This window comes from Rhinocladiella mackenziei, assembly GCF_000835555.1.
Source record: "Rhinocladiella mackenziei CBS 650.93 unplaced genomic scaffold supercont1.4, whole genome shotgun sequence".
Taxonomy (NCBI): Eukaryota; Fungi; Ascomycota; class Eurotiomycetes; order Chaetothyriales; family Herpotrichiellaceae; genus Rhinocladiella; species Rhinocladiella mackenziei.
In genome coordinates this window covers 1,584,686-1,608,237 of record NW_013550601.1, presented here as the reverse complement: position 1 = coordinate 1,608,237, position 23,552 = coordinate 1,584,686, and the positions used below count along the sequence as shown (strand labels likewise).

The following is a 23,552-nucleotide window of genomic DNA, read 5'->3' as shown; positions in this document are numbered from 1 at the left end:
ATTTGTCTCCAGAAGCCGAAGGTCATAGAGCTTAGCTATCTGGATATGACATTAGAGGTAAATAGACACCATTGCTGGCTCAGTGGGGACCATTCAATACGGCAGCAGAGCTGCATGTCTATTAACGGCACCTCGCTGCCGCCAACAACCCCCCCCAAAAAGGAAGGGGATTCTGAGGACCACATAACATGGATACAAAATGGGAAAGAGGATTAGAATTTTGGGCCTCTGGCCACGCCATTGGCATTCAAGAGATCTGAACTCTGGATGCCACATCTATGCCTGACTCTCTGCGCGGCATCTACTGCAACCGAGTCATCGACCTCCCTTTCGAGCCACAGAGCCTGCTGAGCAATGCCCTGGTATATCAATGGCTCGATTCCAGGAATCACAGTCCACCCGCTCTCAAGGCCGGATCGAATCAACCTAGTTAGTGGATGAGGAAAGTAACACATGTCCATCAGGTATCCTTTCTTTTCCTTGTGGAGAAACTCCGTCACAATCTGCTGTACCACGATTTCAGCGGCCGTCTTTGGCGGAATATCGGGAATTGTCCCAATTATGGATGAGACTCCCGAACAGGCCTTGGCCTCTTCCACTGTCTGAATGTGGGTTATCATCGGTGTCATGCCTGCATCAAGCATCCATGAAATAACATTCTCAACCTCTTCCGTCGCTCTGTTCACAAGATATATCTCCTGGACATGAAAGTGTTTCCACAAAGCATAGATTGCACTCCTACACGCCCCGCCACTTCCAACGATGAGACCACTGTGAGTCCCTATCTCTTTTGAAGACCCGGGAAAATTTCTCTCAAATGCTTCATAGATACCGATTGTATCGGTATTGGCCCCAATATTTTGTCGATTGCCCCGCTTGTCACACCGGACAAATATTGTATTAATGGCTCCAATCATCTGTGCGCTTTCCGTCAAATCATCGACATTTTCCATCATGGATATCTTGTGCGGCATTGTCACTGCAGCCCCGACAAATTCCGGAGATCCCAATGATGGGAGGAAATCTTTCTTATCCAAAGATTCCACAAATGAATATGTCCATGTCATATTCAATCTGTCCCAGATTGTGGAGTGTAGTATTGGAGCCAAGGAATGAGATATGGGATATCCAAAGAGGAATGTTTTGAGGGATTCTTTCTCTGACAACGCTCTGAATAGCGAATCGCCATAGTGGCGAGACTCTTCCAAAAGGTTCGCAGTGAGTGTCATCGCCATGACCTTAAGATAGTCAAGTAGCCGGGATATTGGTACCTGGTTATTCAGCTGATAGCGACAGACGTGGAGGATCGGAGATACAAAACAATCTCCCAAAGCTATGGACTCCCCACGTTCAGTTGCCTGGAAGCCTCATTTGTCAGCTTTGATTTGGCGACAGTCTGTTCCTCGTACGGCCCTCGGCCCAAGAAAGGAAATAGAAAATCGAATTAGCCTTACGGACTTGAGTGTGGATGCGCCTTGCAAAGGTCGCGGATATGACTTATTCCGTCAACGCAAAGCCAGCAATCACGACAAACCCCCTCTCCTCTACCCCTCACTCCCCTGGAAAACCTCATTGCAAATATCTGCCGAAGGGGACCCATCGATTATACTTGGCAACTTGTCATTTAGGACCCAATATGTCGTACAAGCCGGCCATCACTTCAATGTCTCTCGGCCGTGCATGGCTTCATGAGCTTCCCCCCAAGATCGCTGCAGCCAGAGACTTCGCAGGAATCGAGGTGTTTTATGAAGATCTTGAATACCTCGCCAGATCACTTCACGACGGTCTGTCCGATAAGGCCATTTTAGAAGCTGCACAAGAATTCCGAAGACTCTGCGATGCACAGGATCTCGAGATCATCGCACTCCAGCCTTTCATGCATTATGAAGGGCTATTGGACCGTGATGAGCACCAACGGCGTATTGAAAGGTTACAATTATGGTTTCGGATCGCGCAAATTCTCCGGACAGACACGATCCAGGTCCCGTCAAACTTCTTGCGGGAAGGCGTCACAGGCGATAGGGAGACCATTATTTCCGACTTTCAAGAAATTGCAGATCTCGGTCTGAAAGAGACGCCACCGATACGTTTTGCCTACGAGAACCTGTGCTGGGGCACGTTTATAAACAAGTGGCACCAATTGTGGGAGATTGTCGCCGTCGTGAATAGGCCCAACTTCGGAATTTGTCTAGATACTTTCCATGTCGCTGGCGGGGAATGGGCGGACCCAAGCTCAGAAGACGGCAGAATAAAGGATTCAGATGCGGTCTTAGAGACGAGTCTCGCAAAAATGGTGACCACCATCGATCCCCAGAGGGTGTTCTATGTTCAATTAGTCGATGGTGAGCGATTAGATTCGCCTCTCAAACCAGGACATCCTTTTTGGGTAGACGGACAACCGGCCAGAATGAGCTGGTCGAGAAATGCCAGAGTGTTTGCGTTTGAAGAACGAGGCTATATGCCCGTGATGAAGGTTCTGAAGGCGTTTGTTGACCCTCCTCCTCATGGCTTGGGCTATACAGGTTGGATAAGCCTAGAATTGTTCTCTCGCACCATGGCCGAAAGCGGAGATGATATCCCCATTCAACACGCACAGCGTGCATGGAAATCATGGAATCGCGTAGTAGAGGTCATGGGCTGGGGAAAAATGAAGAAATCCGGGTCAGATTACTGTGTGCCCACCAGATCTAACGAGAATGGAGATGGGATCTGTTCCTACCGCTAGCAGGCTTACTAGTTTTGGAGCTGGCCCTAACTCAGACGATATCAATATACCTTTGTCCTGGTAGGCAAATTGGTGGCTGGACGATGCACAAATCCTCAATTGGGACGCCATTGAGAGAAGCTACAGTAACTTGCACTGTTGAGCTCTGATTTGAGCTCGGAAAGAGCCTTGGGATCTATCTGGAACCTTTGAGTGGCTGATGCACGGTCAGAAACTCTTCTATCTCAGTATTGAATCGTTCCGGATCTTCCATGAACAAGAAATGGCCGTGGTCTGCCCAAGTCGTAATTTTCAACTTGGGCACGTGAAGCAACCAATGTAAGTCGATACGCGCTCTTGCTGGTGTCGCAATCATGAGAGCTGGAATCTCGAAAACTTCGTCCCACCGATATGCATGTGGCAAGGAGTCTGAGGTGACAGCATTGACCCTGACATGCCTTGCCGTTCCCATCATTGTCCGTAGCACCTTCGTCCGAGCATCAGGCGTCGTTCGTGCAGTCCAGAAGCAATTGATCAAGGCTGCAAAGTTTTCGTCATGCTGTAGTTTCTCCCCTAGCTGCCTCCGCTCAATCCCAGACAAATAGCTCTCTGGGCTGTGGAAGAAAGAATCCACGTAGACAATTCCGGCGATAAGTGGAGGAAATAGTCGAAGAACCATCGTGGAGACAGGGCCACCCATGCTATGTCCTATCAACACGGCCTTGGTGATGGCCGTGTCGTCGAGGACCGCCTTGACCGATCGCGCAAAGAATTCCTGGCTGTATTCCTGCTCTGGGGCATCGCTTCTCCCATGGCCAGGCAAATCTATCAGCAGTGACCGGTGCTGATGTAACAACAGCTTCTCTTGTTGATACCAAAGGGAACTGCTGCACGTCCAACCATGAATAAAAACCAAGGCCTCCGATCCCACACCGAAACTGTCGTAGGCAACCTTGATCCCTTGGAAAACTGTTATCTTCATGTTCTCGGCACTCATGACGACACCAAGCACAATCTTTGTGGGGTCTCAAATCTATCGAGTTTACATATATTTCGTTTTGTTCATTGTCGCCTGGTGGCGGCCATTCAACAACATCACTCAGTTGTGGTGGTCCGGAAGGCTTCATGGCGAAAGGGATTCCTCGGACGGATAAGAAAAGATCCGCTCTATCCGCGATGCAACTTAATTCAAACTTTCTCTTCTATCCTCATAAGGCCAGCCTTGGGGGCTAAGATTCGTTTGACATCTTGGGATCGGGAGGATATCTCCCTCCCCTCTTCTTACATCATATCTAATTTATTCTATTCAACGTGATAGTTCGAGTTCATGGTGTTTCAACGAGAACATCTCGCACAACCGATGCAAAAGAGCTTCAGAAATTAATTTCACGGCTCCCCTCAGCAGCTTGATACAACACCCTCCATGCTTCGGCTATCGGCAGACGCCTAACTGCGTCCTCCCCACACCACAGTCGATATTGCTCCTCGAGTTGGTGACCGATGATTGATATTCCCTCTATCGTCCTCCAGCCAAAACGTTCTGCGAGCTTCAACATTCTCGTCCGACGAGGCTTGTAGCACATATCTAACAAGACACCCTTAGATGCCGCTTGCGTCAGAAAGGCCTCCAGAGATTGATGGACGATGATTTCCTTTGTGGATATAGGTTCAATATCTGGAATGGTCCCAATAATGTAGTACGGCGATGGAAGGCTTTTTGCTTGCTCCGGGGACTCAACATGCAGAATTTCCAAATCGGCATACTTTGCCTTCACCTCTCTGGCCAGTTCCAAGACTTCTCGGTCGTCTCGGTTGACTATGTAGACTTCCTTGCATTCCAGAATAGTGGCCAGGGCGTGGATCGCTGCTTTGGATGCTCCTCCGGCACCGATCACCAATGCTGGTCGATTTTTCTTTGGCGTTATTCCATCTAAGAGACATCCACTGACTCCAAGCCAGTCTGTGTTGGTTCCTCGTAAAGTCCCGTCTTGAGCAATATAGATATTGTTGCAGGCGCCCATTTTGATAGCCAGTTCGTCTAGGCCATCAAGATGACTCATTATCGCTTTCTTGTAAGGCATGGTCACGATGGCTCCCGCAAAAGTCGGGTTTCGGATCAGAGCGAGAGCCTCCCTGATGGAAGGACATTCATGAGCTTCAAACCTCCATTGACAGCCTAAGGTGGTCGCAATGTAATTATGGACAGGAGGTGCAAGAGAGTGACCGAGTCCAGTCCCCAAAAGATACACGAAAGAAGAAGGCTCCGCAAAGCTTCCCATCTGAATGGACAATACCAAAAAGGCTTCCAAAAGCGAAAAGACTCTGTGGGAGAATATCAATATTTTTGCGACCAGTGATTGACAAATAGCTGACAGCCTTGTCTAGGACCGATATTGTTGGTCTATCGATAGGAGTTTTGCCAAGCGAATAGGAGTAGATGCGCTCAATACTATCTCCGGAAGAATCAAGGAAAAACTCTCATCCGCGCGTCCAAGCCCCCTCCCCCAAACAAACATGGCATCTAGGAGGCAACTATGGCTTTATGTCCGTGACTCACTAATCACAATAATAAAACGGAAACACGGACTAATTCTTACAACTCCCCAGGACGGATCTTACATTGTGCAGCCCCAGATATTGATTCTCGGAGCCTTCCACAGAACTCCTAATCGGCGCATTCTTTGATTAAATATCTCGAGCTCTCCTTTCACATGCCTTTTAAGCATATGAGTTCGTTGGATTCTGATCCAACTCTCTCTTTCTAAACCACAAGCCTCTCAGTCCAGAGCCTGTTCGTCAAGATGAAGAAGAGCTTTACCTTCTGGGAATACCTTTACTATGCCGCGCCCATCTTCCTTGAAGGCTTTACCGCCGGGTGGGAGACTGGTTCAATTGGAGGTATTTTGGCCATGCCGCAATTCCTCAACTACTTCAACTATCCGAGCGATTTTCGCCAAGGATCCATGACAGCTTGTCTTCTTGCAGGCGAGTTCGGTGGCTCGCTTTTTATGGGATTTTTCCTCGCAGATCGGCTTGGAAGAAAACGGACCATTTATGTAGCGGTGATGCTATACCTGATCGGACAGATCATCGTAGTGGCATCTGTCAATCAAGCCATGTTTATTGCAAGTTTGATTCCTGCCTGTGATCGCCTCCAGACTGACTAACATTTTCAGGTTGGACGTGTCCTTAATGGCTTCGGAGCGGGAGGTTTGATTCAAACCGTCCCCCTTTACACGGCCGAAGTTGCACCAGTCTGGATCCGCGGACGACTTGGTTACAATTTGAATGCTGGCACCGCAATGGGCTTGTTCGCCACCTACTGGGTTCAATATGGAAGCCAAAACATAGGCAATAACGGCGCATGGAGAATGCCATTGTCCCTCCAGTTCATCCCGGTCATGGTCCTTGCCTCACTCATCTTCTGGCGACCAGAGTCTCCACGATGGCTCTTCATGCAGGACAGGTTGGAGGAAGCATTACAGGTGCTGGCCAAACTCCATGGTGAAGGAAATCCGAATGATGAGACGGTCAAATCTGAATACCAGGAGATTCGAATCATCAACGAGTACGAGAAATCGATGCCCGCGCCGTCTTTATATGCTTTGTTCTTCAGGAAGGAATACCGACGCCGGACCGTTCTTGGAGCTGGTATTCAATTCTTACACGAGATCAGCGGGCCCAATATCTGTTTGTATTATGCCCCCAAAGTCTTCACCCAAGTAGGCGTCAGTGGGACTCAAGCTTCACTCTTGGCCAACGGCATCAACGGTGCACTCCTGGTCGTGACGTCTTTGAGCCTGATGTGGATGGCAGATAAGTATGGTCGACGGAATCAAATGGTGAGAATCAAAGTTCCCGCCTTCCCTTTTTTGATGCCGGAGTTTTCCAGGCTTTGTCGATCTAACGTTCTCGATAGACCATTGGCCCATTATGCATGGGCACATGCTTTCTGGTCGTCGGGGGACTCATGCGAGGCTACGGGTCTCCTCATTGGGATTCTACCACCCAAAGCGTTCAATTCTCCTTCCACAATCAAGTCGCCTCGAAGGCTGCTATTGCATTCATGTACTTATACATGGCCGCCTTCGGAGCAATATACTGCGCTGTCGGTCAAACATATCCGAATGAGGTGTTTTCTCTTCGAGCTCGAAGCAGAGGCGCCGCTCTCGGGGCATCTATGAATTGGCTTGTCAATTTCTGGCTTGGTCTGTATATCCCCTATGCATTAAACAAAGCCTCATGGAAAATGTACTTGGTATTTGCCGGGTTTAATTGCATGAACACCATTCTTTGCTACCTGTTTTTCCCCGAGACAGCTCGCCGGACGCTGTAAGTATTTTCGCCCGAGAATTGGGAATATGGTTCTGCTAACGAGTAATTTACTTTCTCAGCGAGGAGATTGATTTGCTTTTCACGTCAGATCGCACAGTCTTTGTTTTTCTGGACAAGGAGGCCGTTAGAAAGGGAAGATTACTCCACTCCGATTTAACTGATGGCGAAACTGTGGCTCAAGAAATGAAGAAGGCTCTCCACCAGCATGGAAATATGAGAGTATGGTCGTCTGATGTCCCTCTCCAAGGAAAAGAAATAAAGGATGTTCAACATAGCCACAAAGAAGTAGCATGAAGAAAGGGTCTCCAAACTAGAGCTTGATAACCAGCGAAGGAAAGATGGAGGCTGAATGAAACCTATTCAAGCTCATCCACGTTAGGCAGGTGAAAGACTTACTGGCCTACTGACCCGAATCCCCCAAAAAACACACACAAACTAGCTTTGGAACAAGACCCGATAGAAAGCAAAAGTGCCAAGTTTTGTCTTAATGGTGTATCAGGCAGTTACAATCATCGTAGACTGGTTGATTGTATCACTTATTTCGTGCCCTCATTCGAATATTCTTTCCAGTTATCTTGGTCACTCACTGATGCAGTCTTATCAGGACACACCAGGGGCTGATCGCGGTCTAACCCAATTTGACTGTGTCTCGGCAATATGCCCTTCAAGTCATTCTTGAATCGATCGATCTGACTGTCGTCCAGTACATTGTGCAAAGTGGCAATGATTTCTTGATCAATCAGATCATGGATCAATATCCTCACGTCCTCCTAGTCGTCAAGTCGATTCAGTATCTTCAACGTGGACACTTTCCGACTGGAGCCCAGAATCATGTTCTCGCTGTAATCAGGGTGATCTTGACGCCGCCATCCAAGCTTCCGAGGTCTCCGCAGAAAGTTACTAAGTAATCACAACGGACTTTCTGAGCTGAGATTTTCCCCCGGTCGCTACATCCAGCAGACGCTTCGTGAATAGAGACCTATATCTCGCAGATACGGGCATCTTTCCACGGACTCGAGGGCGACGTTTGCTGATCTCCCCCCCAGATTCCAACCAGGAACTCAGGGCAATCCTAGTGGAAGCATACTCAATTGAGTGCTCTGAGGGCATCTGTGACTAGCATCTCGTTGTGCGCGTTTATATAGAGTATCCATGGCTCTCTCTTGCTTCGCCACTAGTTTCCTAGGCTTTCAGAGGCTGAGATATGGTCTTACCTTGAACACATAGAATCCTAGCCTGGACCATTCTATAGAGACCCTTGCAGATGCTAGACACCTCGTCGTGGTGGTGTTATCGAGGTGGGTAACTATGGCGTTGCTATTGTAACCGCATCAGGAATTGGATAAATTTCCAACCAATCGGGGCAAGCCATTTGTCCTTGCGTTTGCCAAAGGCACGCCATGATCTCTATAGCCTATTTGTAGTGAGCCAGCCTCGCCACCATACACGGTCACGGTATTTCATTGTGTATCTGCCCATCCGTTAGCCATGCCCGCAATAACTCAAACGGAGTCTCATCATTCATGATTCATAATGCGAATTACGTAAAAGTTGTTCCATGAATCTAACTACCAATAGAGGATTACGAGGCCGCTTTATACCCCAAGCTAACGTGCCAAGACGTCAAGGCCGGCTGTACGTTCCGGATGGAATATACTATGTAATATCTCTTCAGAACTTCCGAGACCAGCCGGTATTTGGTAACTCGAAATCTCTGAAATTCTTCCATTTCGCCGGTCCGCACATAGATACATTGCGAACACGGTTCGAAACTCATATTTGAGAGTCTGACTTGGTTGCGGCTTGACTCTTTGCCTGTTACTATGTCCACACTGACCCAGCGCCTGCGGAAGGTAGCGAAAGCCCTACCACCAATCAACAGCAGTGGCTTTGCCGAGTACTTTGACTGGCTGGGCGAATACAACGTTGTCTTATTGGGTGATGCAAGTCACGGTACATCCGAGTTCTACGCAGCTCGTGCCGAAATTACCAAACGTCTCGTCAAAGACCATGGATTCAAGCTGGTGGCCCTGGAAGCAGATTGGCCTGACGTTGAGGCGATTGATCATTATGTTCGTCGCTGGCCACAACATCCGGGCAGATCCGAACCCAGGGAGACCCCATTCAAACGCTTCCCGACATGGATGTGGCGAAATAGCGAAATGCAGGACTTGATTCATTGGCTGCGTGACTACAACGAGGGCCTGCCGGCTGCCGAGAAGGCTGGGGTATATGGCCTCGACCTGTATTCTATGGGATCGTCGATGAACGCGGTGATTCAGTATCTGCAGAACATCGATCCGGCGATGGCTGAAGAGGCCAAAGCAAGATACGGCAGACTACAACGCTGGGTTGACAAGGAACACCAGTATGGACTAAAGATGAGCAGATCTGCTCTCGAATCTTGCGAGGAGGACGTCATCAAGATGCTGGTCGAGCTTCTACAAAAGAGGCTGGAGTACTCGGCCAAGATCCATGACGGCGAACGCTTCCACAGCGCCGAACAGAATGCAATCGTGGTGGTGGATGCGGAAGAATATTATCGAAAGATGTATTACAGCGACGAAAGCGCCTGGAACTTGAGAGATTTGCACATGTTCGGGACGCTGAAGCGACTGCTTGATTTTAGACAATCCAAGGCAGTGGTCTGGGCACACAATAGTCATCTTGGAGACGCACGACACACCGGGATGGGCATGGATCGAGAGGAAATCAACCTCGGCCAGCTCTGCAGAGAGCACTTGACAAACGTGGCCATCTTGGGCTGCGGTACACACGACGGCACAGTGGCAGCCGCGCATGAGTGGGATGGCGACATGGAAGTCATGAAAGTCAATCCCTCTCGTGAGGACAGTTGGGAGAGAGTTGCCCACAGCATCGGCGCCCCACGGTTTCTAATCGACATGCGAGATGGGCATTGCGATGAACAGACCCGACGCGGGCTCGCCGCGAACAGGCTTGAGCGTTTCATTGGTGTCATATACCGACCTCAGACCGAGCTCTGGAGTCATTACAGCCGTGCGAAACTTTCGAAACAGTTTGATGCATATCTGTTCTTTGATACCACCCATGCTGTAGGTGCACTGGAGCAGACGCAACCACGGACGCCCTTGACTGAGGCGGAAACTTATCCATTTGGTTTGTGACGGGGAGAGAAGAGCGACCATTTACGGTTTTGTTGAGATTGAGGATATATTGGTGTGGAAAATGGATTAGCCGGCTTTGCCACATGCATGCGCCGATAAATAAGAAATGGTTATATTGCCTTCAACCACTACTACCTCCAGGTTCCCCACAAAAGGACAAACCTGAGTGACTCCATGTATCAGCGTGGGGACTACACGTGTTCACCAGACCAAAGAGCTCTCGAGACTTCGGAAAATCGGAGGAGATGACTATTAGTACGAATGAGATTCTCTGTGTAATCTGCTGCAACAAAGGAATGTGTCGTGCATCGTGCGCTGCATGTAAGCAGGCGGCATCACTGGAAAATTATGGAAACATCTGCTATACGAGTACAACCACAGGCCGTCTTATACCTTTCTAGGTCCGAAATTTCCATCCAAGTGCTTGCTAGCAGCAACACCAACCCAAAAAACCAAGCTTCTTCTTCGACTCGAATCTAAACCTAGCTATCCGTCGGCCGGAGTCTGCTTAACCTCTAGTATATGACCCCTCATTCTCTACTTACATTCAGTCCCAGGAAAACGACGTCCCGAGAAGAGGGAAAGGATATATCTGTTTCAATTAATCCATGACCCTCACATCCTCAGCAATCGCAAACTTCGCCCCGGTCTTCGCCTTGACCTCATCCACCGTCACCCCTGGCGCCACCTCGGTCAACGTCAGTACCCCTTTCTGCCTGTCGACCTGAAACACACACAAATCCGTAATAATCGTACTGACGACCCTCGCTCCGGTCACCGGCAACTCACACTTCTCTACAATCTTCGGTTTCCCAAACTTATCCACATGATCCGTTGTGACGACAATCTTGGTCTTTCCCGGATTTGACACCAAATCCATCGCCCCGCCCATCCCCTTAAACACTTTGCCGGGGATCATATAATTGGCCAGATCACCCGCAGCACTCACCTGCAGTGCTCCCAAAATCGACACATCGACGTGTCCGCCGCGAATCATGCCGAAGGACTCGGAGGAATCGAATGTGCTTGCGCCAGGAACGAGCGTGACTGTTTCTTTGCCGGCGTTGACAATATCCGGGTCCACTTCGGATTCGAGAGGGTAGGGACCCATGCCGAGGATACCGTTTTCGGATTGGATCCAGACCTTGACATCTTCTGGTAAAAAGGAGGGTGCGAGTGTGGGCATTCCGACTCCCAAGTTCACGTACATGCCGTGCTGGAGTTCTTTGGCGGCGCGGCGGGCGATGCGGTCGCGGCGGATGAGGGCATCAGATTTCGTCGAGGCCGAATTCGGTGTGTTGCCGGTGTCGAATTCGCTATTTGCGGGTCGTGTTTTCTTGATTTCAAGTTTCTTGTCGACCGTGGCAGGAACGATGCGGTCGACAAAGATTCCTGGTAAATGGATGTCATTGGGATCCATGGAGCCGGTTGGCACGATATTCTCGGCTTCCACAATGGTGAGGCGTGCTGCTTTGGCCATGACGGGTCCGAAGGCTTTGGTTGTGTATCTGCTCAGAATAGAGGAATCAGCATTGGATTTTCTTTCCGATACCTATAGAGTGCTCAAATGTAATGAAAGTGAAAAAGGTAGGTCACAATAAGTTGCTGAGTCACTTGACTGAGATGGAGATGGAACAAAAATAGGGATGTGCATGCTCATGATCACTCACCTGAACTGACAATTCCCAGCTCCATCGACCTTCCACGCTCTCAGAATCGCCACGTCCCCTGTCAACGCGGTTTCCATCACATAAGTCCTCCCATTGAAAATCCTCGTCTCCCGCGGCCGGCCTGGTTCTAATACATTGGATTTTTTGGTCTCTGGATCTACAGGTCCTAATCGCGTGGGTATCTCGCCAGTTTGGATGTATGTATCTTTAACAATCAGCGTCAATCCTTCACACAACGCATTGGATTGACTCCAAAAGGAGAGATAGAAAAAAAAGGAAGGAAGGCCGGTGTTTCATATGCACTTACGAACTCCAGTCGGCGTATAAAACGCAGGAATACCTGACCCACCTGCACGAAGGCGCTCAGCCAACGTCCCCTGCGGACATAGTTCAATTGCAATATTGCCAGACAAGTATTTCTGCTCCAAAGGCTTGTTATTACCCAAGTAAGACAGGATGCATCTTGTTATTTGGCCTGAGCGCGTCAAAGGGGACAGGCCACCGTCACCTGATGCACCAGCGTTATTGGATATAGCTGTAAGATTGTTTATAGAGTCAATGCCTCGCTTATAGATTGCGTGGATGATTGTTTCTGCACATCATATCTCCTATTAGTATGAGGGTTTTTTTTGGGGGGGAGAAAAAGGCAGTAGGTTTCATTCATGCCGCCATTGAATTTCAGGCATTAGCATTGGATATATATATATTGGGTGTATGGAGAAAATGAAGAGAAGGCAGGTTGGAGATACATACCAGCGGTACCGCAGAGTCCAAAGCCGGCACTGAGAATTGTGGAGCCAGACTTTAAATCTGCAACGGCTTCATCTGCGTCTTTGAACAATTTGGATCTCGTTCGATCGATTACGGGCTGCTGTGAGTTTCCGATCTCTTGTTGCGAAAGTACTTCCCGCCATTTCGAGGATGAAGTTGTAAAATATCGAATGTCCCGTTGTCGAGCAATCCAAGGTCTGGCTATTGATTCTGATTGGCGGATGGTAGGTGTGTGGGGTAGAAAAGTATGGGCGTTGGAGCTGACTCTGATGTGGTTGACGTATAGCAACAGGGTTCGTCTCGTTGCTATCGCCATGTTCTCTCTTAGTCACTCTCACTTTGCTGTATGCTCTGACTTCTATCGTGGCAATAAATAACATCAATGAGGCTGATGATCTATGAGACTCCACCGGTAACGGAAGAAACATCGAGAATAATTTGGAAGATTGACGGGTTCAGTCCGATCGTGCCCCTTTCCCGACTCCCACGTGATCTGCCGGTGGCGGTAGCACTAGCACATGGGACCACAGTTTCGGGAATATTTTTGATGCCGATTCTCCTTTTCCGGCTCCTGCGAGATTTCAGCCAGGGGCGAATGCCGGATACACCCGCCAATGGTCGCCTTATGGTGGGTGGTGGGCAATGTGCAGTGGACGATGGTGGGTCCATGTCCAAGCGATATCGCTGAACTGTAAGAGATTCTTCTCAAGCATTGCAATTGTGGGGCCTGCGGATGAGATCAGCGTTATTTACACTGCTGCTGCCAATTGACATTGATTTGATATGTCGTATGTATGTTGTGTTGCAGGCCGGATAATTCTGTCTCGTTTGGACAGAATCTTTTCCGTCGAATTTGAACTGGCTTCGACATTGTAAAGTGCAGTTGTATTTGATGACATATCGTCGTGTTTGAACCCATTTGAAATCTCAAACAAGAACTCCTCCCAATGACCAAACTCAAGAAGCAAGGCCAGCCCTTTTGGCTTGGGTGAGCGCTCAATATCCCCCCCTTCTTCCATGAGCCACTTCTGATGTTCCATAGCGGTGCTGCTGCATCAATGGCTGCTTGTTTCAGTATGGGAGCCTCCTTTTTCTCCCGGAACGTTTTTAAGGCTGACATACCATTTCAGCACATCCTTTAGATCAAACAAAATAGTAAGGTCGCGTTCCTCCCTTCCTCGTCCCTCATACTAACAGCCATGTGAGTCGGATGCAGGTCATGGCCACAAGGCAAAATATGCTGCGAACCTTGATTCAATTCGCAGGCCGCGACGGTGGGGATTGTCCGGTTGTTTCCTCATCAGGACCAGGCTGCTGACCGGAACAGGAATTCCATCATTATGGTGGGGAATCTCGGCATCGATGTTGCGACAATCAACATATTCAACTACAAGATTCGGTCTTTATAACTATTTTGCACACGAGGCTCGGCAACGGACTGGACAACAACGGCTCTCTAGTTCATTAGAGATAGCTTGTGCTGGGTTTGCCGGGGGGTTTGCTGGCCTTGTCGGCAATCCCACAGAGGTTCGTGTCCAAGGTCGGTGGCAATTCATTGCGGCTGTCTGATCTTCGTTTAGGTCGCTCTCGTGAGAATGTGCGCAGATGGTGCTAAACCGCCAGCGCAGCGATTCGGATATAAGCATGCCTTTGACGCTCTGGTAAGAATCGGTCGAGAAGAAGGTCTGCGTACTTTCACTCGAGGTCTCGGCCCCAATGTGGTGCGTAGTGTTATAATGAGTGAGTCCGAAGTGTCTGCTTCCGAGTCACTGCTGACGATGCGAAGATGTCTCTCAGATAGCAACGTATGCTCCCAATATTCTCCTTTCGTCCCCGTATACTCATCCTTCCCCAAGATACTCTGCGGCCAAACACCAGCTATTAGCAAATCCTTTCCTCAGTCTCAAAGATGGGATGCCTGCACATTTCCTTGCCTCACTGTTGGCAGGCACAGTGGCGACTACGGCTTGTGCTCCTGCCGATGTTTTGAAGAGCAGGGTACAAAATGCTGTGGCAGTGGATGGAGTCAAACCGGTAAGAGGCATTTGCTGTCCACACTGACATCGCGGACTGACACCGAGCGCAGAGTGTGAGCAAGATTGTCATAGAGTCCCTGCGAAATGAAGGCCCACAATTCCTCATGAAGGGATGGACACCGGCTTGGCTGAGGCTGGCGTAAGTCTATGCACAGACTTCGAATATTGAGCAACTGCTCACTGACTGCAGACCAAACACCGTCCTCACATTCATCTTTATGGAGCAACTGCAGAAATTAGTGAATTTGTCGAGAAACGTGAGGTCGGGAGAGCCCGCACCGGCGGCCGTGCCAGCTCAGAAAATTTAATCTCGACCTCGACACGGAGAAGAGTTCTCCACGTGAAAGCGGACTTATCAACTTGAGACGGCTCAGGTAACGTTTGGCCAATCCAGCCAGTCCATGAACATTGTCTCATCAAGTTGAAACAAGTCTTGTGAGGTACTGGCGTTGTTGATGGCTTCCAGGATTTGATCGTCGGTCATATCAAAGACATATGGCTCAGTAGGAACATTCGGGCCGGGCATTGACGCAGGACGGGAGGAACTGTACTCTGCATTTTGGTCTGGACGTTGCAACGGTTCATGAACTCCGGGTAATTGGCTCGCATTGTCTTCAGGCGGATTCAGGAGTGAGCTTTGCATGATGCGACGAATGTGTCTGGCGAACAAGACGGACAATCCGTTTCGTTGTCTGGGGGAGCTTCCGATCCTCTCCAGCACTTGTGTAGTCTCTTCGATCAGGGAACGGGCGCTTGGAGCCAGAATGGCTCGGCTGCCAAAAGTCGTTGTTCCGAGGGCCAGAGCAAAGCATGCCGCAAATGATACCATGATAACGGTGTTGTTCGGCATTGATTTCAGACGATTCTCGCCTTGAACTGCTGCCCGCATGACATTGATCGCGGACGCCAGTCCGGCCGCACGAAAAAATTGTTTAACATCGTTTGACGCAGTAGGGTGGTTGACGACGTTACAGTAGGTGGACAGTTTAGTGTGAGATACCAGAATCTCCACGTAGGGGGGTAGCTGACCTGGTTGTGGATATTAGCCACATCCGGTCGTATATTTTCTAGCACCGTCATTTCTGTGCTTACCATCTCCTTGAGTGATCTGCAGAGACCAGACAGCATACCATTGTTCGAAAAATCGATCGATTTTGTCTTTGAGGCTATCCGCACGTCAATAAGGCTCGCAAGAATAAGACATCTGAAACAGATCGAACGGTTAAAGGATGTAAAATCGACGTAGGGGACAACAGCCAGCAAGAGTCGCGCCCCGGTTGAGGTGGACGGCTCCAACGGCGTCGGAGAGACACGATGTCAATCTCAACCATTCAGAGGTACGTTCCATTGATTGAACAGGAATGGGGGTCGACATACAATTTGACCGCGGGTGAACCCCCGTTAACCCCTTGGCTCCCGTCACAAAATTCGCGGACGCTCGTGATGAGGCCGACCTCGCGTGAGTCAGTAACTTTGTGATATCGATGCGTGAAGAGAGGTAATACCATATCACGCCTCAAAACTGCAGCCGAAATGATACTGCCATCCCATCGATCTGCAATATCCGATATGTGCCATGTGTCACAACTTTCCACCAAGGGGCCAATCGGAACCGCATATGGCCGTCCTCTTGCAAGACAGATCCTGAGAACAGATGTTAAGGAAAAACAAACTTGTGTAGGAAAGATAGTCTTGTAGACATACCCTCGGTCCAGGACAAACAAAGCCAACCACACTCTTTCCCGAGTCCTTAGTAGACGCCGTCCCCAAGTTGAGGTCGGATCAACCTGTGGGAATCCATCCAGCTGTAGAGCCTTCGCAGTGTCAATGCATTCAGCTTTCGCAACTCGATCAAGAAAGCCCGCGGGGCGAATCGTCGAGGACGGCACCACGATCTTGTTCAATGAAAGATCCAGTGCCAGAGTGAGCGCCATAGACAAGTACGCGCATGTCTCGTCGTCCGCCCAATGCTTCGCGGGCGTCATCCACGGAATATTGACCATGAAAGCCAATACAATTTCGACCGATCGATTTCTGTTGGAGATGACCCTCTGAGCGAGATGATTCCGATGGTTTGCCAGTCGTCTCGACAATGCCTCGGCTTTTGGTAGGAACGAAGCAGACGCCGCGAGAATGGATGTGAATAGAAACGCGGACCTGGAGCGCACAAAGGCAGCAGTGTGAAGAACTGGATCCAACCCCCACCGTGTATGAGAGAGTCGTTCATAGAAGAACGCAAATAGTGATTGTGCCTCTTCCAACGTCACCAATCCCAGGTCAATGGGATCGAGATCTGGCTCATTATCCAGATTTGGCATGAGGGAGCCGAAAAACTGTTGTAACTCGGCATCGGCCACATTGGCATCGTTTGTACCTGGTTGCGACGTGGCCCCCGCGGGAGAGATGGACATATTTGTCGAGGGAGATTGGTCTGGTAGGACGGACGCCATTGCAAGTAGCTGAAGAGGATTATCGGCATTGTTAAGAGCTAGTTCATCAGGCTTCTCACCAACTTCGGCAGGGAATACCTCGTGGCTATCTTCCGAGATGTCATTGTTCTCGCTAGCTCTGCGGTTGGGACGAAGCTGAGAAAAAGTTTGAGGATTGCCGGCATTGCTGGCGGTTCTCCTGGACTCTTGCCGAAGAGGAGAATCCACTTGAGGGACAGAGACCAATTGTCGTAGATCCGCTTCAACTTCTAGCCCTAAGCCTGTCGATCCGTCCTTGGAGCGCTTCAACGCTTGCTCGACTTGATAGATTGCCTTTTCCAGGCCAGTCCGCTTACTGAAAGCTTGTTAATACTAGAATGCGACGGGCAGGGGACGGACAATCTCACTTCTTGACGCCTTTATATCTTCCGACGTGGTATTCGGGAGTGACGCATTGTAAGCCAGCTTGTTGGCATTTCCGACATATGGCCACGTTGAGATCTCGGGTACATTTCACCTTGCTCCGACGGCATTCGAGGCATGCGGCCTGCTTTGGGGGAGCAGAAGTGGGAGCGACATCTTGGTCAACCGCAGAGCTAGGATTCATGCCTCAATGTAGGCATTATTCAGAATTTGCGACGGTCACTGGACAAAATGACAGGATAATCGATAAAGAGGTCCGGACCACGTCGCAGAAGCTGGGGAATGGATTGAGGCCGCAAGACGGAAAGTGAAATCGCGAAATAATGCGCCGTTGGTAGGATGAGTGTTGGAGCTTGCGCAAAGAATGAGATTGAAGCGGTCGATAGTTTGCATCCGGGATGTCGATCAACATTCATGAGGTTTCGGTCAAAGTTTGATTTTCTCCGCAACTTCCGAGGCCCCGAGCGATTCGAGTGCACGTGACTTTGGTTGGGGGGCGAGCAACAATGCGACGAGGCTCAGCGAAGACATTCATTCTGTTTGTGTCCTTAGGACCAAACGGGTAGAATTGTGTCTGAGATTCATATTTCCCTTATGAAAGGGAACGTGGTGACGGGCTACTACTTTATTCAATATTATTTGCGAGTCTCAGCCTTGCGTCGGTAAAGTGATCTTGCTTAGCCTTACAGCTTCCCTCCCCTATTCTGGAAGGATTCGAGAAATCAAAGGGTAATCCCATTGAAAAGTCCTTGCGTGCCCGGATCAGAAGTGAGATCTTACCCGTAGATAGACCCATCCTTGCAGCTTGAACAGACGTCAATTACCACGATACGATTCTTGCTCACTCTAAGTCAGAGGGATAGTTGAGTCGCCGAGAGTTTGGCCGCCAAACACTCTCATTCAAGTTCGTGTAAGTAATGTCCGATTGCATTTTCAAGGTACAGTAGTCAGGGAAGAGTACCTCGACATGCCTAAAGGAACTGAGTTTGCGTTCATATCATCTCCATCCCGGTGAGGGGAGAAGGTTGCTAGGAAATGATGAGGCACTCGAAACTTTCCTACGCGATGGTCCATGTTAATTATGGGGTCTCCCATAACTCAACATGGGCAAAGATTCCACCAGAGGCATGGCAATCTCAAATCTTCGTGCATCTTACTGCCACCTTCTCTTACGGGCACGGGAAAGGCAAATGGAAAGGATCCGGAAGATCCATGGAAAAACAGCAACGACAAGGGTTAGCAGACGTACGGCTCTTGAGAGCATTTGTCCCCTTACCCCATGTTCACCAGTGGCGACGCAGAAGGGGAACAAGACTGGTTCTCCGTTTCTTCCATGCACTTCCTTAGTGTCTTCTTGTATAGTCCCATGTAATACGGCTTAGGTTCGTAGCTATCGTCACCGTAGCTATCGTCACAATGATGAGCCTTAGGCCATCTACGAGCAGTCTGGCACCTGCGCTTGTTGAAATTAAAGCTAGGAAGAGGGGAATATATCTATCTTTGTCTATATAGACCTCTGTGGAGTTTCAAGATGCTGTTTCTCAGATATCGGCAGGGTTGTCATCGGAGGGCAGGCGGACTGATCTAACTGCTCAATTCCCCCCAAGGAAAAAATTGCTCAAGTAGGTAGATCACATTTTCTAGCATAGGAGAACTCTCGAATCAGGTATTGTGAGCAGAATCAGAATTACTGATGCCTGCTGAACTGAAATTGAAAAGCAGCTGTCTCTTCTTGAAGATGGGTCATGCAATCTCATGTCTGGTTCGTGGCCACTTTCCATGGCCGAGGCGATCTGGCAGATTGTAGTCTGTATATGGTATTGAATCCGGTAGATGTCGGGGTAAATCATTATGCAAGGGGCCGTTCGAGGCTGTACTGCCATCCGCAACAATAATTGTTCAGGCTGTTTGGTACGACCTATCATGCACATCATAAATGATGCCACATCTTATGCTCGAATTTCAAGTATACATCTCGCCGGACGAAGAATGAGGTCAGTTCGCCGAGATCGATGATGCCAGGTATGTGCATGTTTGCAAGTGTGAGCAGTCTGGCACTTTGTTGATATGTCTTTCGGCGAAGGAAGACTAAGGGGGTAGTTTAGAGTAGCTAGTTATACCTTCATAGACAGTGTAGTCACGTAAATAGCTTTGCGGCATTTGCGATGCCGGACCGGTCAAGTATCATAATGACGAAAGGGTGTAGCCTCCCTACGATTTGCAGAATTGGTCATCATCAGAAGGTCAAACACACACCAGCAATCTTCGGCCATCGCTTGGAGATATGCTGCGCATGTTTCTTGGGGAACAGTAGACATATGTGTACATTCCAGTGCCGGACGAGAGGGATCGTTGGAGTCAACGCCTGAGTTCGATCTTTGTAAATTAGAGGCCGGCGAAGGAACCCAAGAAACCAAATATCCCCGAATACCTGAGAGTATCTTGATATCCTTTCTTAGAATGACCTCTATTTAAAATCTTGAAAGAAGATTGCAGATCTTCTTAAATCTATTCCCTGCTCCCTGAAGTTATCTGAGATTATAGTAGGATCTTCACGCAGCCTGGCATGAGAGAATCTAGCTCTTTGGCGATATCGTCCCAAACCCTCTTTTGCGCTTGTTTGCCTTCTTCGTTGGTGACCCATTCAGGAACTTGATTTCTAGAATCATGGGTTAATACCATCATCGAGAAAGGGTGAGGAAATTGCTTACTCTTTGATCTCGCACGCTGAAAGATAGCATCCGTGACTCTCTTTTTCTGCAACCGCTGCGTGCAAGAGTGTCCGACTGCCCATCTCTGCAGTTCTTCCAAATTGCTCTTGGGCCTTCTCGATTGGCGTACGTATAGCCATCTCCAATTTGCGAATGAGATTGGTCTTGCAAAGACCTGAGTTGACAAGATTCACGACTACTCCCGTTCTAGATACCGGGAGCAAGGTTGCCAAATAACGGACTGCGAGGACTTGGATGAGCTTGGAAAGTGGGTATCTGCCCGAAAGACAGCATCAGCTGGATATCCACTTATCAGAGAGTATGGTTCATGAACCAGGCATCTATCATACCTCCCCACCATTCCCTGAATTTCCTCATTATCCAGCTTCACTAAAGGATCGTCCTTAATCTTGTCAAATGGCTCTTTCGCTGTGAAACTAACTTCACTCGTGACAATGACGAGATGAGGAAGGATGTTGAAACGCCGTGCACTCTCCATCATCTTCGGGAAAAGTAGAATTCCCAGAAGAAACGTCCCAAGGACATTAATTGTGATAGACGACTCATGCCCTTCGGCCATCTTCCATTTGTCGAGGGACACGCCAGCATTTTCAATTAGGGCGTCGATCCGATTTAGTTCATCATTGGCTCTCTTCGCAAATACTTTGACCGAGTCAAAACTAGCCAGGTCGAGTGGCCAGACTTCTAAGACGCCAACTGCCTCAGCCTCTGCCTCGATTTCGGCTTTGGCTGCCTCTCCAGCCTGAACGTTACGGACAGCAATGATGACTTTTGCGGCTCCCAGCTTGACTAGGTGTTTGGCTGCCTCGAATCCGAGACCGACATTGGCTCCTGTCACAATATATGTGGCCCCTGAGCAGGTCTCGGTCGTAGCTAAGACAGGGAGCACCTTTCGTTGCTCAGCAATGTATTCCTCCGAGAAGATTGACGAAGTTGATTGTGCAGAGGTCATGATTGTATGCAAATGAAAAATATGGAGAAGCCGAACACAAAGCAGTCAAGTTGTGATATCTTTCTTTCTTCGATTGAGGGAACCATCGCATTGCTTTATGCTCTTGGAACTAGCACGACACCTACCGATTCCTGGGTTCACCAAGCGGGTTTAGGTAAAATCCGAGGGAGAAGACAAAACCTGGTCGACTTTGAAATCGAATATTGGCTTGAGGATCTACTATCGTGTCGGCGGTATGCTCTATCCAATGGTAGAGTGGTTTCCCAATCAGGTACACTACCCGAATGCCTCCACTTTCATATCAGGACGAGCGTGGGAGTTTAATGGTTGCTAAGCTGATATTGGCGTTGCTAGCCCAAGCCCCTGAGTATTGGATTGAGCCTATAAACTGACCAATAAGAGAGTGTTGTCCTAATACGGAATAGCGTGTGTCCTCTTCCTACCACACTTGACTTCACAGAACCTTGAATCCGTTTACTCCGGCTGATGGAGCAAAATGAGTGCTTTTCCAAATTAACGACTGGTTGCCGGGAAATCCTGTCGGAAAACATAAGTGTGCCACTGTTTTTTGCCAGAGTGCTTGGCCTGGCCTGTCATGAAGAGCATTGACCCAGGGAAATTTGCGAAGAGTTCGACTGATATCTTTCCAATTTGAATACCCTAGAGCTGAAGTTATCTCCGTCATCCTCGGAATTAACCAGGAATCGTCTGATTTTTTGAATATCGAGGCCCTTCCAAGAAATAAGGTCCAAAGTAGCACTTCTTGGTTCTCCTCATCTTCCTCAAGGTCCTCTTGGGCAGCCGAGCGAAGGAGTCGGGAAAGTAGGCAGAATTCTGGAAGTTTGCGTGTGATACTGAGTAAAAATGTTGCCACAAATGTGATCAGACCGAGATGCAACTTATTTTCAAGACGCTCGACAGGTCTGGAGCCTCCTAGAGGACTCAAATGGATGATACGATATCCAAGTAGTGTAATAGTTTCGTGGAGCAAGAATCCGTCTAGTCTGTTTGCGTGTTTGCTGGTGGCATTGAGCAGCCAGGCAAGGCTTAGAACATCGAACAGAACGTCTTGAAAGTCAACATTCAATCGTCTGAAAATTCGGGAATCTCGAACTGGATATTCCCGCAGGGACTCTTCGCGAAGGCTGGAAATTATCTCATGGCCGGGAACATCCTCGACATTGTACCATGTTCTGGAGCCTAATTGAAGAGCAAACTCGAGATCGGCCCTTTGGAGAAATGTTAAGATGAGCACATCATTAGAGATGGAGCTGCAATGGGGTTCTCGGACCTAAAAATTTTTTGAGCTATGGCAGGTTTCCTCCGCAGTTGGGTGATTCCGCCTCGTAACTGGACCAGCTGTTGAAGTCCTTTGAAATGAACCATGCCTTGATGAAATTGGCCTTGAAGACGATCATAGTGAATCAAAGCCACTACCACAGCTAGGGTTGGGTCTGAGAGTGCTTCATGACTGGATAGTTTCTCGGTGACCATATGATACGTATTTGAGATACGATGCAATGCTTCGGCGGTAATGTCTCGCTTTACATGTATGGAATTCTCCACCACGAGGGAAATAGCAACGTTGCAATGAAAATCTTTTTCGATTCGTCAGCAAAGAAAGACACGAACGGGAAGGGAGAACGACAGGCTTCATCTTGGAAGAGGTACTGCACCCAAATGGAGCGGCGTCCATCAAAGGCAATTGAATTATGCAACGGAGGTGCATAAAAAGGCGCACAAATAGATGAAAAGACTGCATATATGTCAATGAACGTGTGGTATGGAATAGCAATGAGCGGGGATAGCTATACATTTGTTGAAAGGACCTCGGGACCTAGAAGTTAACTCAGCTGGCAAGGATAAAACCGATAGTCTATCACCAATCGGTCGTTCAATCGTAGAAATTGCTTCGTGACTGGCCGAATCTACTTCCACGACTCTGGATTTTTGGACAGGTATCGTGCTCTGAACTAACTTTTGTCGTTTCGGCAGCGTTTTGCCAAGATTTTTTCCTTTAGCCACGTGGCTGCGTATCAGTTTTCTGGCTTTTCGATCAATGCAATCGTTATTGATGAATTCGAAGGACATTTTTCATCAAATATGGGCTGAAGAGGTGGATGGACGAAGCCTGAGGTTGAGACTGCTCAAAAAAAACGTGGACAAACCCGAGATTGGACCTTGGAAGCCCAGACACCGACCTCAAGCAATGCGATTCTTTTAGGTAATTAAAGGCGCTGCTTCCGTGGGCCTCCCGGATTTTGCGAGTTACTGCAACTGGTTATCAGGCCAAGAAGTTCGGTCCCTGAACATAAGTGGCGTTATTAGCCACGTGTGGAGTAGTTGGCCGGCTG

At 48.8% G+C, this 23,552-nt stretch overlaps 11 protein-coding genes across 11 annotated transcripts; 4 read left to right on the top strand and 7 right to left on the bottom strand.

Annotated features, from left to right (window-relative positions):
• Positions 1-212: 212 nt before the first annotated feature.
• On the bottom strand, positions 213-1,235 carry Z518_05725 (uncharacterized protein; the record flags this gene model as incomplete). The annotated part of the gene is made up of 1 exon (XM_013416536.1): positions 213-1,235. The coding sequence occupies one exon, from the start codon at positions 1,233-1,235 to the stop codon at positions 213-215; it is 1,023 nt and encodes a 340-aa protein (XP_013271990.1).
• A 401-nt stretch (positions 1,236-1,636) lies between these two features.
• Positions 1,637-2,725, top strand: Z518_05724 (uncharacterized protein; the record flags this gene model as incomplete). Its single annotated transcript, XM_013416535.1, has 1 exon — positions 1,637-2,725. One exon carries the CDS (start codon positions 1,637-1,639, stop codon positions 2,723-2,725), a length of 1,089 nt encoding a protein of 362 aa, XP_013271989.1.
• Positions 2,726-2,900: 175 nt separating this feature from the next.
• Z518_05723 (uncharacterized protein) lies at positions 2,901-3,701 on the bottom strand (the record flags this gene model as incomplete). The annotated part of the gene is made up of 1 exon (XM_013416534.1): positions 2,901-3,701. The coding sequence occupies one exon, from the start codon at positions 3,699-3,701 to the stop codon at positions 2,901-2,903; it is 801 nt and encodes a 266-aa protein (XP_013271988.1).
• A 376-nt stretch (positions 3,702-4,077) lies between these two features.
• Z518_05722 (uncharacterized protein) lies at positions 4,078-4,785 on the bottom strand (the record flags this gene model as incomplete). Its single annotated transcript, XM_013416533.1, has 1 exon — positions 4,078-4,785. The coding sequence occupies one exon, from the start codon at positions 4,783-4,785 to the stop codon at positions 4,078-4,080; it is 708 nt and encodes a 235-aa protein (XP_013271987.1).
• A 720-nt stretch (positions 4,786-5,505) lies between these two features.
• Z518_05721 (uncharacterized protein) lies at positions 5,506-7,333 on the top strand (the record flags this gene model as incomplete). The annotated part of the gene is made up of 4 exons (XM_013416532.1): positions 5,506-5,808; positions 5,881-6,546; positions 6,624-7,036; positions 7,099-7,333. 4 exons carry the CDS (start codon positions 5,506-5,508, stop codon positions 7,331-7,333), a joined length of 1,617 nt encoding a protein of 538 aa, XP_013271986.1.
• Positions 7,334-8,862: 1,529 nt separating this feature from the next.
• Z518_05720 (uncharacterized protein) lies at positions 8,863-10,185 on the top strand (the record flags this gene model as incomplete). Its single annotated transcript, XM_013416531.1, has 1 exon — positions 8,863-10,185. The coding sequence occupies one exon, from the start codon at positions 8,863-8,865 to the stop codon at positions 10,183-10,185; it is 1,323 nt and encodes a 440-aa protein (XP_013271985.1).
• A 486-nt stretch (positions 10,186-10,671) lies between these two features.
• On the bottom strand, positions 10,672-12,942 carry Z518_05719 (uncharacterized protein; the record flags this gene model as incomplete). The annotated part of the gene is made up of 5 exons (XM_013416530.1): positions 10,672-10,722; positions 10,805-11,693; positions 11,856-12,060; positions 12,163-12,447; positions 12,609-12,942. The coding sequence occupies 5 exons, from the start codon at positions 12,940-12,942 to the stop codon at positions 10,672-10,674; spliced, it is 1,764 nt and encodes a 587-aa protein (XP_013271984.1).
• A 631-nt stretch (positions 12,943-13,573) lies between these two features.
• On the top strand, positions 13,574-14,970 carry Z518_05718 (uncharacterized protein; the record flags this gene model as incomplete). Its single annotated transcript, XM_013416529.1, has 9 exons — positions 13,574-13,614; positions 13,669-13,700; positions 13,757-13,781; positions 13,833-13,900; positions 13,954-14,153; positions 14,207-14,391; positions 14,483-14,651; positions 14,713-14,801; positions 14,853-14,970. 9 exons carry the CDS (start codon positions 13,574-13,576, stop codon positions 14,968-14,970), a joined length of 927 nt encoding a protein of 308 aa, XP_013271983.1.
• Positions 14,971-15,032: 62 nt separating this feature from the next.
• Positions 15,033-17,698, bottom strand: Z518_05717 (uncharacterized protein; the record flags this gene model as incomplete). Its single annotated transcript, XM_013416528.1, has 7 exons — positions 15,033-15,691; positions 15,755-15,828; positions 16,040-16,116; positions 16,168-16,306; positions 16,367-17,247; positions 17,320-17,446; positions 17,499-17,698. The coding sequence occupies 7 exons, from the start codon at positions 17,696-17,698 to the stop codon at positions 15,033-15,035; spliced, it is 2,157 nt and encodes a 718-aa protein (XP_013271982.1).
• Positions 17,699-20,052: 2,354 nt separating this feature from the next.
• Positions 20,053-21,198, bottom strand: Z518_05716 (uncharacterized protein; the record flags this gene model as incomplete). Its single annotated transcript, XM_013416527.1, has 3 exons — positions 20,053-20,173; positions 20,226-20,501; positions 20,576-21,198. The coding sequence occupies 3 exons, from the start codon at positions 21,196-21,198 to the stop codon at positions 20,053-20,055; spliced, it is 1,020 nt and encodes a 339-aa protein (XP_013271981.1).
• A 454-nt stretch (positions 21,199-21,652) lies between these two features.
• Positions 21,653-22,692, bottom strand: Z518_05715 (uncharacterized protein; the record flags this gene model as incomplete). Its single annotated transcript, XM_013416526.1, has 2 exons — positions 21,653-22,427; positions 22,490-22,692. 2 exons carry the CDS (start codon positions 22,690-22,692, stop codon positions 21,653-21,655), a joined length of 978 nt encoding a protein of 325 aa, XP_013271980.1.
• Between the last annotated feature and the right edge of the window lie 860 nt (positions 22,693-23,552).